This window comes from Macrosteles quadrilineatus, unplaced genomic scaffold (assembly GCF_028750875.1).
Source record: "Macrosteles quadrilineatus isolate MER2022 unplaced genomic scaffold, UCM_ALF_1.0 Scaffold_1__1_contigs__length_201487025, whole genome shotgun sequence".
NCBI lineage: Eukaryota > Metazoa > Arthropoda > Insecta > Hemiptera > Cicadellidae > Macrosteles > Macrosteles quadrilineatus.
In genome coordinates this window covers 166,232,720-166,247,008 of record NW_026542594.1, presented here as the reverse complement: position 1 = coordinate 166,247,008, position 14,289 = coordinate 166,232,720, and the positions used below count along the sequence as shown (strand labels likewise).

General features: G+C 33.3%; 1 protein-coding gene across 1 annotated transcript in view; it reads left to right on the top strand.

Moving 5' to 3' along the window:
• Positions 1 to 4,302: 4,302 nt before the first annotated feature.
• Positions 4,303 to 14,289, top strand: part of LOC129002384 (pyridine nucleotide-disulfide oxidoreductase domain-containing protein 2-like) — a 47,779-nt gene continuing 37,792 nt past the window's right edge. The window contains exons 1-3 of the mRNA XM_054430136.1: positions 4,303 to 4,435; positions 11,301 to 11,488; positions 13,114 to 13,269. Coding sequence (XP_054286111.1) covers positions 4,303 to 4,435; positions 11,301 to 11,488; positions 13,114 to 13,269 — 477 coding nt within the window. The remainder of the gene's footprint in view (positions 4,436 to 11,300; positions 11,489 to 13,113; positions 13,270 to 14,289) is intronic.

Sequence of the window (14,289 nt, the reverse complement as noted above, 5' to 3'; positions counted from 1 at the left end):
CACACTCTGCACTGCTAGCATTACTTCCTTCACCGCAGTTCCTACGTCGCGGACCTGTTTCCTCCCTTCCAACGGCATTTTAGGATTGCAGATATCCTAATCTAATCGTCAACAGTTCCCACACTCCGGACTGCTTGCCTTTACTACTCCCTTCACCCCTTTCTACGTCCCGGACCTGTTTCCCTCCCTTCCCATAGCATTTTAGCATCGTAAATCTAATCGTCATAAACAGTTCCCACACTCCAGACTGCTCGCATTTACTACTTCCTTCACCACTTCCTACGTCGCGGACCTGTTTCCCTCCCTTCTCATAGCATTTTAGGATTGTAGATACCTTAATCTAATCCCCATTAACAGTTCCCACGCACTCCGGACTGAGTCAACAACTGAGAGTACAGCCACGGCCAAGGGGGCCGTGGTACAGCAGTGTCACACTATTTGTTATGAGTTTTGAGATCTTTGTTTTACTGAAACTAAATAACAGGATATGAGTGGAGAATATCAAATTTGAAAGAACAATAATTTATTCATTCAACCTGCTAACCGAATTCAGGTTAACCGAACCCGGGTTAACTGAAATGGTTCTATAAAATAATATAGATATAGGGCTGTGAGATGTTTTTATATCTCCAGTTGTCTGGTTTAAAGTATTTTCTATCCCATCGTAACATTTTTTTAGCTGAAATAAAACACTGAATTATATATAGATATTCTCTTAAATTCATTTTCCTAGAAACTGTGAGGATACATATTGGCTATTTTTAGCATATGATGGGTTAACAGAAATATTGGTTATCCAAAAAAACGGCTCTCCCCGCTATTTCGGTTAACCGGGGTTCTACTGTATCAATTTTATGTATTAAGGGATGGCACCTCTGCTTTATACCTATCATAAAGCATTTATGCTTTATGATAAGATTTATTGCTATTATTATTTATTATTGCTTATTTATTTTGCATTTATTGCTTTATGCCTATGATTATTTATGATAGGTGCACAAGAATAAATTATCAGAAGCTATTCCCAGAAGGCATTATTAAGGGTTGTTTTAAGCATATTTTCATCTCCGAAAGAATGTTTGATTATATCCGAAGGTAGGATGGGTGGGTCCCAAAAATTCTGGAAAACACCATTGTTGAGTTAAACAGGAATCTTGACTTTTCGTCAGCTTTGATTAAGGAGTGGCTAAAGTTAAAGGAAGGATACTTTTGAAAAACATGTTGGAGGAAATGTGCAAAAAATGAAAGGAGTCTTTGCAAAATTAGCAGGACAAACCAGACAGCCAGAGCCAATAGAGGTATGACTGGGAAGCATTTGATAATGCTGTACAAAGGGTGTTGAGCCAGCAACGCCTTACGGATGCGAGCTATGGGGTAAAGGATGCTAAGAAGACCCTAGTAGCACAAATATGTATTTTATAAATATTTTATATATTTAAAGTTGTATTTGATAGAACCTCGAATAAAATATATATATAATATATCTTTAATAATAGTTTGATATATTCAAATATATATCTTAAATATTACAAAAAAGCAATGCAAAATATGAATTAAATATAAGTTTTGAATATATAAAATAGATTCATAATATCTATTGATAAAACAAGTATAGAATCTATAATATACATATTTTATATGTATATTTTTCCTATTAAATATTTAAAAAAATTGTGTGTTAAGAATATTTTAAATATATATATATAAAATATTTTTGAAACTATATTATATATTAAAATTATTTATAAATATATTTTGAAACACGTCAGATATTTTTATTAATAAAATAATATTATATTTGTAGAATATATAGCCTATAATCTTTTATAATTAGCAAATAAATAATTTGCATCTTTTTGTTTTTTATAGTGTCTATCAATTTATACATGCATTTTTTGTATGATAATTGCTATTGTGAAAGTGTTAAAATTAAGTTAATAATAATACGTACTCTGTATGGTGTCACTCTATCATACACGTAAAGAAAAAAATAGCATATAGTTAAGAGGCAGTATACATGTTTGACAGCTACATTTGGGTCAAACGAAAAAAAGTGTTGATGGGTTTTATTTTTTTAAATTGCAATATGTGCCAATGAATGTGATCATAGAAATCTCGAATGATTGGCTAGAAAAGGGTGCTAGTGACTGGCGACCTTTTAAGAAACTAATTACGGTTGTATATGACGTTCTAAAAATAATTATTTGAGTTACATATGCCATAAATTACATAATATCTGTCATAGTATTCAAATTATTAATTTTTGTAGTTTACTGTATTTGTATTCGTGGAGACTAATCACTACAGCACTATTCAACTCAACTACTTGATGCCAAAACAGATTAACAGAATCATATTATACTGTAGTATCAAAAATATTTCAAGTGTTGCAACCATTGCAACTGAGGGCCACTCTTTCACCACTTGAAAACTAATGCTAACAATAGTCACAAGTAGCTCAGAGGTAAGGTAGGAGGCTCATAAGTCGAAGGACCCAGGTTCGAGACCCACCCGCGTTGAAAAAATTTTATCCAGTAATTTTTTCAAAATTTGTTTTTATGAACTATTTAATCAATTTACTCAACTGATAATTGTGTTTTTCATACTAAATCTTTATTATTTTGTGTTTTTATGTTTAGGCCCCATGGGATGTTTGGAAGAGATATTAAATACATTTTTTATTTAAATATTATTCACTAAAATATATTATTGGAACATATTTTTTTAATATTTAATAGATTCAAAAACATATGTTTTATATATTTAATATATTTTAAATATTATATAAAATTGACATTAATACACACTTGAGATATATAAAATAGATTTTAAATATATTTATTCATATGTATTTAATATATATTTGTGCTACTAGGGGATGAGATTGAAAAGGAAACTTTTGAGTATGCACAGAAGAATTTCGTTGTAAGTTGGGAAATTGTACAACCCAGTGTCACATATTAGATGAGTGGCAAATGCGCTGCGAGCAGATGAGAAAGAAGGGAATATATGTTCAGATATTTGCCAAACATCAAAGAAGACTGGAACAAGATCGGGAGATTATTGAAATTATTGGTGAAATAATTGGGTGATTATTGGTGCATTATTGAATGCGCCAGGTTTGCTAGTTTATCAAAATGATACATGATAGGTGTATTAAATGATACATGTATTTAATATTCTAAAATAATATCTTATACTTTAAACAATTGTTTTAATGCTATTTTGAGTTTAAAATATTGATGGAAAGTTTTATATTTTTACTAGTAGTTACCCGGCGCGCGTTTCTGCGCTTAACAACTATTATTTTAAATGGTAGTTTGTTCTTTACGATAAAAGTCTATACCAAAAATAAAAATAGATTATTTTACTTAATTGTCTGTGGATAAACAATGTTTTATTGTTTTTTCATTAGGTGTATAAATATATAAGTTTTTAGTCGTACCGACCACCACATGAGCACGCAACATACAGCTGTCCGTGTGAAAAGCATGCATTTTATAAATGTACAACGACGATAGTCAGGGCGCGGATTACCCTAGTGCCTTATAATGGTGATTGCGAAAGCAAGACACAAAGGAAATTTTAGTTGCTTAAATTCAGAGGTAATTCGGATGAAATCATCAGTATTCTTAGGATTAAGATTATTTCTCCTTTAAACTTTGGTGTAATTTTTTAATTCGTCAGTCTGGTAACGTTGCACAGCTTCGGTGGATTTATGTTTTTCATTAGTATTATTGGAGTTCCTTCTTTTAATGACATTAATGTGGTGGAAGAAGCATACATGGGCCTGGCAGGACAAGCTGTCCACACAGGATAGCCAAACCAGGTCAGCCTTTTTACCATTGTTCAGTGCAATGGCTATATCTTCTTTTAATCCAATGCATGACCTCTCTTCATTGTGAAATAACAAACAGGTGCTTCAATGTATATAGCTTTTTTTTAATTCATATGGTTAAATCATTCCCTCAAATATGTAAATTACTGATCACAGAATTTTTTTTTAAATTCCTATTTGGAAATCTATCTGATAAAATTAAGTGTTACAATAATAATGGCTATAAATATCTCCATAATAACTTATTTTTTGTTCAAATATCATTTGATAGCTCAAAACTTACCTTTCCCTCTGAGCAATAAATAAGTATAGTCCTAAATATTTACCATTAAACTTGTATCAGCACTCAGCTACTTTGTGATTAGTGAGTATTTACAAGATGATAAACAAGCAGCAGAGCCTATAATTGGTATAAAGGTCAAATGTCAGTAGCCAGCAACTGGTTAGTTGATTGCATTTGTATTATGTTCTCATACCGGTATTTCAAACCCATTCAGACAAAGTGTAGACCTTCTGCAAGTAAAACTGTTAGAACATTCTGTAAAAAAGCTGTAAGTGAACCGAAGAAGCAATATGATGTGATCATCATAGGTGGAGGTTGGTCTGTTGGATTAATATCTGTCCTTATGCCTATGAAATGTATAGTTTTTCATTTTTATCTTGAACTAGGATGTTTTTAAGGTAGCATTTTTAAGAACATAATTCAGATTATTTTTAAGAAAAAGATTTCTAAGCATGTCTGAATGATTGACTTTAGATTCTACTGAACAGTATCCATGATTAACAATTCCTGCAGGTTATAACTTTCTTGCAGAATCATGAAGGACTTTAAATCTAAAATGCTGTAGTGTTTGCTAGTTTATGGAAATATTTTGATCACACTTGGCAAATTTATTGATTTTGTACTAAGCTATAATTATTTTACTTAAAACACACTTTTTTAGTTTCCTTGAAGCAGCAAACCTAGGTACTCGTTAAACCTAATGTTATGAAAATAGATTAATTGAAAATCATTTCAGGCAAATAGAAATTCGATTAGATGGCAGGTTTGCTGCGGCGGGGGTATTTGAATTTAAGATTACAGTACTTCAATTTAAGACGTATTTCATTAGTTATAATTATAATCCCATATGTTTTGGTCTAAGAACCCTCAGTGAAATACCCGCTTTCTTTTAAGCTATTAGTTATTCAAATCGGGCGTGTTTCAAGCAAACCAAAGTGAACAACCAACATAAAAATTATTTTTCAAAACATATACATATATATATATATTTTAAATACATACTTTTACATAACTCATACTGTGATCATGGCCTTAAAGTGCCGAAACACGTATCAGTTTAAATAAAAATGAATTTCAGGGTACTCTGGTTTTTATTATTTTGCTTATTAATATATATATATATATATATTGTAAAGAAAAAAAGAGAAAATTCTTCACTTATATTCAAAATATACTCTTTACTTAATTGATCATTCCATCAAATAAAATCACCTCACACCTTTATGTAATGCAATTTGGCTATTCCATACAGGTGTGAGTATAACAAAAAGTTGCCCCCTGGTGGGGTTTTAATGAATTTAATTTACACTTTTAATTGAACTACTGAGGACATTACAATCACAGAGCTGCGCAGTGGAAATAAAGATGTTAAGTGTGGGCCCTGTAATTAAATATCCCAGAAGTCCGATTTATGGACCGTGAGAGGTCTGATATGTTGTCCTCCTTCACACCTTCTTCAGCTTAATTCTAACAGTTCTTAAAACTAATAGACGTGTCTATTTGAACACTCCATGAATTTAAATGTGCTGTTCTGATGAAAGATTGTGGTATGAATTGATACTCTGTAAAACTGTAAAATTGCAAATAATAATATTGAAATATTGATTGAAAATATTTGTGAAACTGTTTGTTCAGGAAATATTTATCAAAAGTATGACTTCAAAATGTTTATATATACTGGATTCGGTTAAGCCGATTGCTCATGAATTCACCAATTTAACATTCATTATGAACTGAGCTTATAAAAATTGCACTGTCAAAATATATTTACAAAATGTGATCATCAACACTCATTGTGAATACTTTGTATACCTCTTTCAGTTAAGCCATTTACCTCTTTACTTTACCAGTTTATACTAATGATACTAACAGCTGAAACACAGGATAATGAAAAGATGGTGATTTGTAAAAATACTGTATAATGAGTCGAATTGAGCTGTGATACAAGTTACAAATATAAACAATGTAATAACCTTTTTTTGAGCACAATTTAACAATATTTTGAAAAAGAGAGTGAGAGAGTTGATTGTAAGATTGAATGTTCAAATTGGCGGTTTGTTCATTTTTTAAAACTGCAAAGTCTCGGGAAAACCTAGCCTTGATGATTTTATTTATTTGTTTTGGATCACCAGACTCCCCAAAGATGTTCGTAATTATCAAACTGGCCAGTTTACAATTTAATCAAACAGGGACTATTATGTAGGTTTGTGATCTACATCACTCCTTGCTGATCAGTGCAACGGGGCCAATCGACTGCTGAGTCGATTATTTGATAATTTTTTATTTAGTATTTAATATTTATGAATTTAATGGGAGTCTATCCTCATGACCCTTTATCAACCCTAGCCTTCGACCGAGCACTCTGTTACCCCCATTTACGTTACACAATCAAACTCTCACTATTAAAAAATGTAATACTGTTCAAAAATTATTCTACACATGAAATTCAAACGTTTTAAATAATAATACTGACGATGATAGAATCTGACTTTACATAGAATACAAAAATAATAATATCACAGATAAACATTGCTCTTTAAATTAATATACCATTTCAATTCAATTTAATAAATAATTTTCATTTGACTAGGTTCACTATTATAACTTAAATTCTTTGTATGACATGACCAAATTTAATAAAACATTTTATCCTGAATCGTGACCATGTGCTCTAAGTAGACCAAATGAAACATGAAAATCTCAGACCAAACAAAACATGATTCATAACTTGTAAAACGAGTGGTACATGTGAAAAAATGTGGCAGATTGGCAAGACTATTTTAATACTAAAACACAAATAACACAAACATTTACTTACGTACACATGTCGACACATTAACATTCATTCCGACGAAGATTCACGCGTACCGAACATTTAAAAACTGACTCGTGGTAATTTTGACTTTTTGTCTGACCGAGCGGAATATCACGACACGGTTTTTTCTGGTGTAGGACTTATTAATTCTTGTTTTTTCGAGCTGGCGTTAAATGATTCAATTGAAAATACCTTCACGACGACCCGCTATTCGCTAGAAACTGACATTTGCTATCGATATGATGCATGTACGAATTTTCATCACGAACGCGAACAATCAATCCGGCATCTCAACTGTCTCGACTTAATACTAATAAAACACACCCCCAAATGCAATTCGGCGAAATTTTGACAATTGCGATCGTTTGATGCACGTACAATTTCCGCCCGAACGCTAATTTCCGAGCTACGAATTAAGATATTAATAAATTCGTCCTACACCAGCGACAAAACGCGACTTCACATGTTGACTACGCGATTACTGAGCCACGAGTGACGAGGACGACGAGACGCTTTGCAGACGACGCGGTTCCCCGGTCTTCGTATCCTTCCGCGTTACGTCATGTTTGACTGACTTGTCCATTGCCTGTCGCGGATTTTAAATCTTTTGATTTGAAAATCGGCACAGAAATCTCCCCTGCCAAAAAAATTGGCCCGAGCGACCTTCAGGTCCGCACGAAGGCCTTTTCCATCCCGGGACAATTTCGATCCGGCGCGACGACGCTTGACGTGGCAACAGACGCTTCATTCATACGACACATTTTTTGTTCATTTTTTCCATTGATTTACATTTAATACATTTAACACGAAACAATTTTACACATAAACATTTGAAATTTGAATAACAAAAATAGAAAATCTGAAACTTTAACAATAATAAACATTTTGCTTTGAGGTCGGTACTGAGAAATTAAAAATTGTTGTCAACTTACACCTTGTGTCATAAACCAAAACTGCATCAATCCATCAACAATTTGAATGGTGTAAACGCGCACGCTTAACACACTGTAGAATTATCTAGCATTCAGCGTTGAGTAGATGTCAACAATCAGTTCATTGACCCGTAGCGCAGTCGACAGTCAGCTGTTGCCGATGGAGTGGGCGGGGGCGGGGGACATTGTTGTGGTGAACGGCCCGATGTCTGCCTGTCTGTGCGGGTAGGTTCTACTCTCGCCCCACCACAGCTGGAACGTGACCTCTGTTGGCCAGCCTTCATGTCGCTCACAGTGGTTACATAACATGACTCAGATGATTCATTGTCTCTCAAAATATGTAATTATGAAAATGTTTAAAACAATTGACCTCAGTTTGACTCTATTTACTCAAAATTGAAAACTATTGCACATGTAAATATAAATATAAATATAAATAATCTCTGTACGAATATGACACAAATAAATAAACAAGTAAACAAACACAGAAATATCAATGTGGATCAATTGGATAATTGCCTTAGAGATAACAACTGATACCCTTATCAATGCCAACCTGCCTTGGTAGTAATGCCAATCTGCTTCCTTGTTACCAGACCTCTCAAATTAGTGCTATCACTTTTTGTAAAGAAAAATAAGAGTTCTTTACTATATTAAAAATATACTCTATACTTAACTGATCATTCCATCAATCAAAATCACCTCACACCTTTATGTAATGCAATTTGGCTATTCCATACAGGTGTGAGTATAACAAAAAGTTGCCCCCTGGTGGGGTTTTAATGAATTTAATTTACACTTTTAATTGAACTACTGAGGACATTACAATCACAGAGCTGCGCAGTGGAAATAAAGATGTTAAGTGTGGGCCCTGTAATTAAATATCCCAGAAGTCCGATTTATGGACCGTGAGAGGTCTGATATGTTGTCCTCCTTCACACCTTCTTCAGCTTAATTCTAACACTTCTTAAAACTAATAGATGTGTCTATTTGAACACTCCATGAATTAAAATGTGCTGTTCTGATGAAAGATTGTGATATGAATTGATACTCTGTAAAACTGTAATACTGCAAATAATAACATATTAAAATATTGATTGAAAATATTTATGAAACTGTTTGTTCAGAAACTATTTATCAAAGTATGACTTCAAGATGTTTGTATACACTGGATTTCGGTTAAGCCGATTATTCATGAATTCACCAACTTGATATTAAAAAATGTGATCATCAACACTCATTGTGTATACTTTGTATACTTCTTCAGTTAAACCAATACTCTTAAATTTACCAGTATAATATTAATAATATAATATAAAACACAGGATAATGATAAGATGATGATTTGTAAAAATACTGTATAATGAATCAGAATTACGAGCTGTGATACAAATAATGAATATAAACAATGTAATAAACTCTATGCACAATTTAACAATATTTTGAAAAAGAGAGTGAGAGAGTTGATTGTAAGATTGAATGTTCAAATTGGCGGTTTGTTCATTTTTTAAAACTGCAAAGTCTCGGGAAAACCTAGCCTTGATGATTTTATTTATTTGTTTTGGATCACCAGACTCCCCAAAGATGTTCGTAATTATCAAACTGGCCAGTTTACAATTTAATCAAACAGGGACTATTATGTAGGTTTGTGATCTACATCACTCCTTGCTGATCAGTGCAACGGGGCCAATCGACTGCTGAGTCGATTATTTGATAATTTTTTTTATTTAGTATTTAATATTTATGAATTTAATGGGAGTCTATCCTCATGACCCTTTGTCAACCCTAGCCTTCGACCGAGCACTCTGTTACCCCCATTTACGTTACACAATCAAACTCTCACTATTAAAAAATGTAATACTGTTCAAAAATTATTCTACACATGAAATTCAAACGTTTTAAATAATAATACTGATGATGATAGAATCTGACTTTACATAGAATACAAAAATAATAATATCACAGATAAACATTGCTCTTTAAATTAATATACCATTTCAATTCAATTTAATAAATAATTTTCATTTGACTAGGTTCACTATTATAACTTAAATTCTTTGTATGACATGACCAAATTTAATAAAACATTTTATCCTGAATCGTGACCATGTGCTCTAAGTAGACCAAATGAAACATGAAAATCTCAGACCAAACAAAACATGATTCATAACTTGTAAAACGAGTGGTACATGTGAAAAAATGTGGCAGATTGGCAAGACTATTTTAATACTAAAACACAAATAACACAAACATTTACTTACGTACACATGTCGACACATTAACATTCATTCCGACGAAGATTCACGCGTACCGAACATTTAAAAACTGACTCGTGGTAATTTTGACTTTTTGTCTGACCGAGCGGAATATCACGACACGGTTTTTTCTGGTGTAGGACTTATTAATTCTTGTTTTTTCGAGCTGGCGTTAAATGATTCAATTGAAAATACCTTCACGACGACCCGCTATTCGCTAGAAACTGACATTTGCTATCGATATGATGCATGTACGAATTTTCATCACGAACGCGAACAATCAATCCGGCATCTCAACTGTCTCGACTTAATACTAATAAAACACACCCCCAAATGCAATTCGGCGAAATTTTGACAATTGCGATCGTTTGATGCACGTACAATTTCCGCCCGAACGCTAATTTCCGAGCTACGAATTAAGATATTAATAAATTCGTCCTACACCAGCGACAAAACGCGACTTCACATGTTGACTACGCGATTACTGAGCCACGAGTGACGAGGACGACGAGACGCTTTGCAGACGACGCGGTTCCCCGGTCTTCGTATCCTTCCGCGTTACGTCATGTTTGACTGACTTGTCCATTGCCTGTCGCGGATTTTAAATCTTTTGATTTGAAAATCGGCACAATATATATATATATATGTATGTATATATTTCTTGTTAAGAACTATTTTAATCAAAATACTTAACTGATAAAAGTGCTTTTCGGACTAAATCTTTATTATTTTGTGTTTTTATGTATGATACCCTGGTGGGATATGCCAGGGATCAGGATTTGGGCGGACATAGGGATATCCCAGGGAGTTCCCCAGGAAACTCTAAGGACATTGCGGGATATACAGAGGATATCCCCCATATCCCACTGGGATATCCCCAGGGCATTCCAAGATTCTTGTGTTGTGTGGGACACGGCACACGGAAATAGGACAAACCTCAAAGTAGTTGCGTTGATCATTCACATGGAGGGTCAAATGACATGGAAGGTTAGATAACAGAAGTTTAGATGAATGAGACTCTATGATATTTTATTTGATTTTTTCAACCATGGGAGTACTGCATTTTTCTATTAAAGAAACTTGTCACTTTCATGAAAACAAAATATCCTTTGACAAATTCATGAAGGCATGACATATCATCTTCTCGTGGGTAGTGTTATATAGTCAATGGTTTCAGGTCACAACGGGCTGGTAGCCGCTGGTTATCTCGCCAAAGCAGGAGCAAAAGTCTGTGTTCTGGAAAGACGTTACCTCCTGGGGGGAGCAGCAGTTACTGAAGAAATTATTCCTGGCTTTAAGTTTTCAAGAGCATCGTACCTTCTAAGTCTCTTGCGTCCTCAAATCTACGAGGATCTAAAGCTAAAGGTTAGACTTTATACTAGCTGGACTATAGACTGGGATTGTTTAAACTTTAGCACTTTTAAATTAAAATTAACTAAAAAATTATAAAATTTAAGAACACAATTAAGATATTACATCAAGTATTTTTCAGTACACACAGAAAACTATAGCTAATTTTTTTCTAACAAAGAAAACCATAGTGGCAGTGGCAATATATCATTGGTGTTTGAACTATTTTTATTAACAAAAAGTAATGTTTACCTATTCAATGAAAAAATGAAAATTGCAGAAGCATTAATCATGAAAGCAAATTTAGAATTTTTCAGATTTAGTTAATTGCCCCTATTTATTTGTTTACTCTGACTGTTACTGCAGTGCTGTAGCAAAATTTTGTAGCATCAAACTACATTGACGTTCCTTGTACATTGATTCACCTTTAATTCTAAGGACTGAAGATCATAAGAGTATTACCTTACTTACATCCTACAATACACTTAATCTTGCAATATTCTTGATGAAATGAATGTCACTATATTTAAATTACCATTTATTATTTACCTTAAACATATACGGCCAATCAAACCCGAAATGGTTTTTGACCTCAACAGCCGCTTGCCATCCATCTTGGCTTTCTGCACCTCATCTTTTCCATTATAGTCTTTTTGGCATCCCAATGGTCGTCTGCTCCGTGAAAAACTTTCTGCTGCCATTCTTAGTGTAGAGTTCCCACCATTCGTTTATTATTTCCCAATACAAAAGTTAAAAATTACAAATTTTCAAAGCTAATGGTGATATAAAGTAATCACAGCAAATTTATTTAGACCAAATTTAATGTAGTTTCAATTTAAATTTTTAAATTTATTTATTCAATACAACACAATGACAAAAGAACATTATATACAACACTAAGCTACTCAAGCCTCATAAAAGGCTTGTCCGTAGCATTTTCTTGATTGCACTTAAATATCTTTTACATGCATCTCGGTGAGTCAGCCATCATTTAATAGTTTTCCCTTCCTAAACAGTAACAAAGCTTGAACCAACAAACTTAACAACTACATAACATGAGAATAAACATATAAAATTGAAATATAAAAATAGTTGAGCAAAGGAAAACAGTATCTAACAAAATCGAAGTAATACTGTAAGTAGGTATAGACATTACATCCCAATGTTAAATTTGTAGCCAGATTTTTTTAACAAAATCGTTGTTGATGTGAGCCACCTACAGATTGTGCTGATCTAAATTACTTAATGCTGTCAGATACACTAACTTTTTTGTCAAGTCAAACTTAGGGAATGACGTATGGTGAGCTATAGCAACTGTTATGACCTATCAACCTGGCCAGCAACAAAAAATAACGTATAAAATAGAATTTTAGACACTAGTGCATTCTGTGACTGGCTCACACAACTACCATCTTTTTTAATACAAAATTTGCTACAGCTGGTCCATATAGATGGGATGTCTAAATAGTCAATGGTATGTAGTGGTAGTATTAAAAAATTAGCTCTTATGTAATCCAATAGTCAATGGTAATATTCTCTTCTGTAGCCCAGATGAGTGCTATTTGCAATAGATTATTGGTACCTACTGTACAGTAGTACTTATGCCATTAAATACGAATACCTATCTATTTATTTTTCAGGAAAATGGCTTGAAAGTGTATCATCGACACCCATCTTCATACACCCCAATACGAGAGAGCCTCTGGTGCAGTCCTCACGCCAGATCTCTGACTCTAGGGAGGGATTCCTCACAAAACTCTAAGGAAATTGCTAAATTTTCACGTAAAGATGCAGAAGTAAGTGTATAAACTCTGCTATGAAAAATATAATAAACCCTATCATATACAGCATAATACATAGTATACAAAAATTATTTATTGACTTTGAAAAGATGCAAATATTGAAATTAAGATAGAGGAACTTAGAAGATTTAGTATATTTAACAAAAAATTCAATCTTAGTGAATATTTCATATTGATAATCATCGGTCTTTTAATAAATGAGCCCGCGGCTAAAGAACCAGGTGGTCTTACTCAAAGCTGTCATCCCATTAATTCAAAACACATATTGTTCAATCATCTTCGACTTTAAAATCACACCCTGTGTGTGGGCTTCGTACAAATTTCTCTTTAAATTATCTCTATATATCTTTATTTAAAATTCAGCTATATAGCTGAAACAATTGCTTTTCGATTTTTCAAATAGACTTATCATCCTTCTCAGTATCTAAAGCATTTTTGCTTTGTAGGTGCCTTTAGTTCTTGAAGATTTTGTTTCCTGAACCCATTTCTCCACAGGTTGTGGTATCTTCAGAAGTCATGTGATGCTTACATCCTAATATATAGGTAAAAAGTTTGTATACATATATAAGAGTCACTGCACTGTTTACCACATTACACTGTCTACACTCGCGGCGTGGCAGGAGCCTGTTGAGAGCGCAGGAGGCTTACAGTACTTCTAGTGGTATTTATAATAAGTTCTTGAAACTGGGTAACATTACTAAATCTAAAGTTCATTGTTTGTTGTGGTGTTTCCGGACCAATAGATTGACAAATAAATAAAAGGTTAAAATACCTAATTGTCGCCTTGTGGTCCAAAGTATTGTTCTAGTGGATTACAGGATTATGTATATTTCTGCGCGAGTGCCATCGTCGGATTCATATAAGAACTAGTAACTATAGACTTCCTTGAAGAGGTGCGTAAAAAGTTCACAACACAAAAACACATAAACACTGGTCGACCTGTAATCCACTAGGACAATACTGTGGACCACAAGGCGACAATCAGGTATTTTAACCTTTTATTTATTTGTAAAT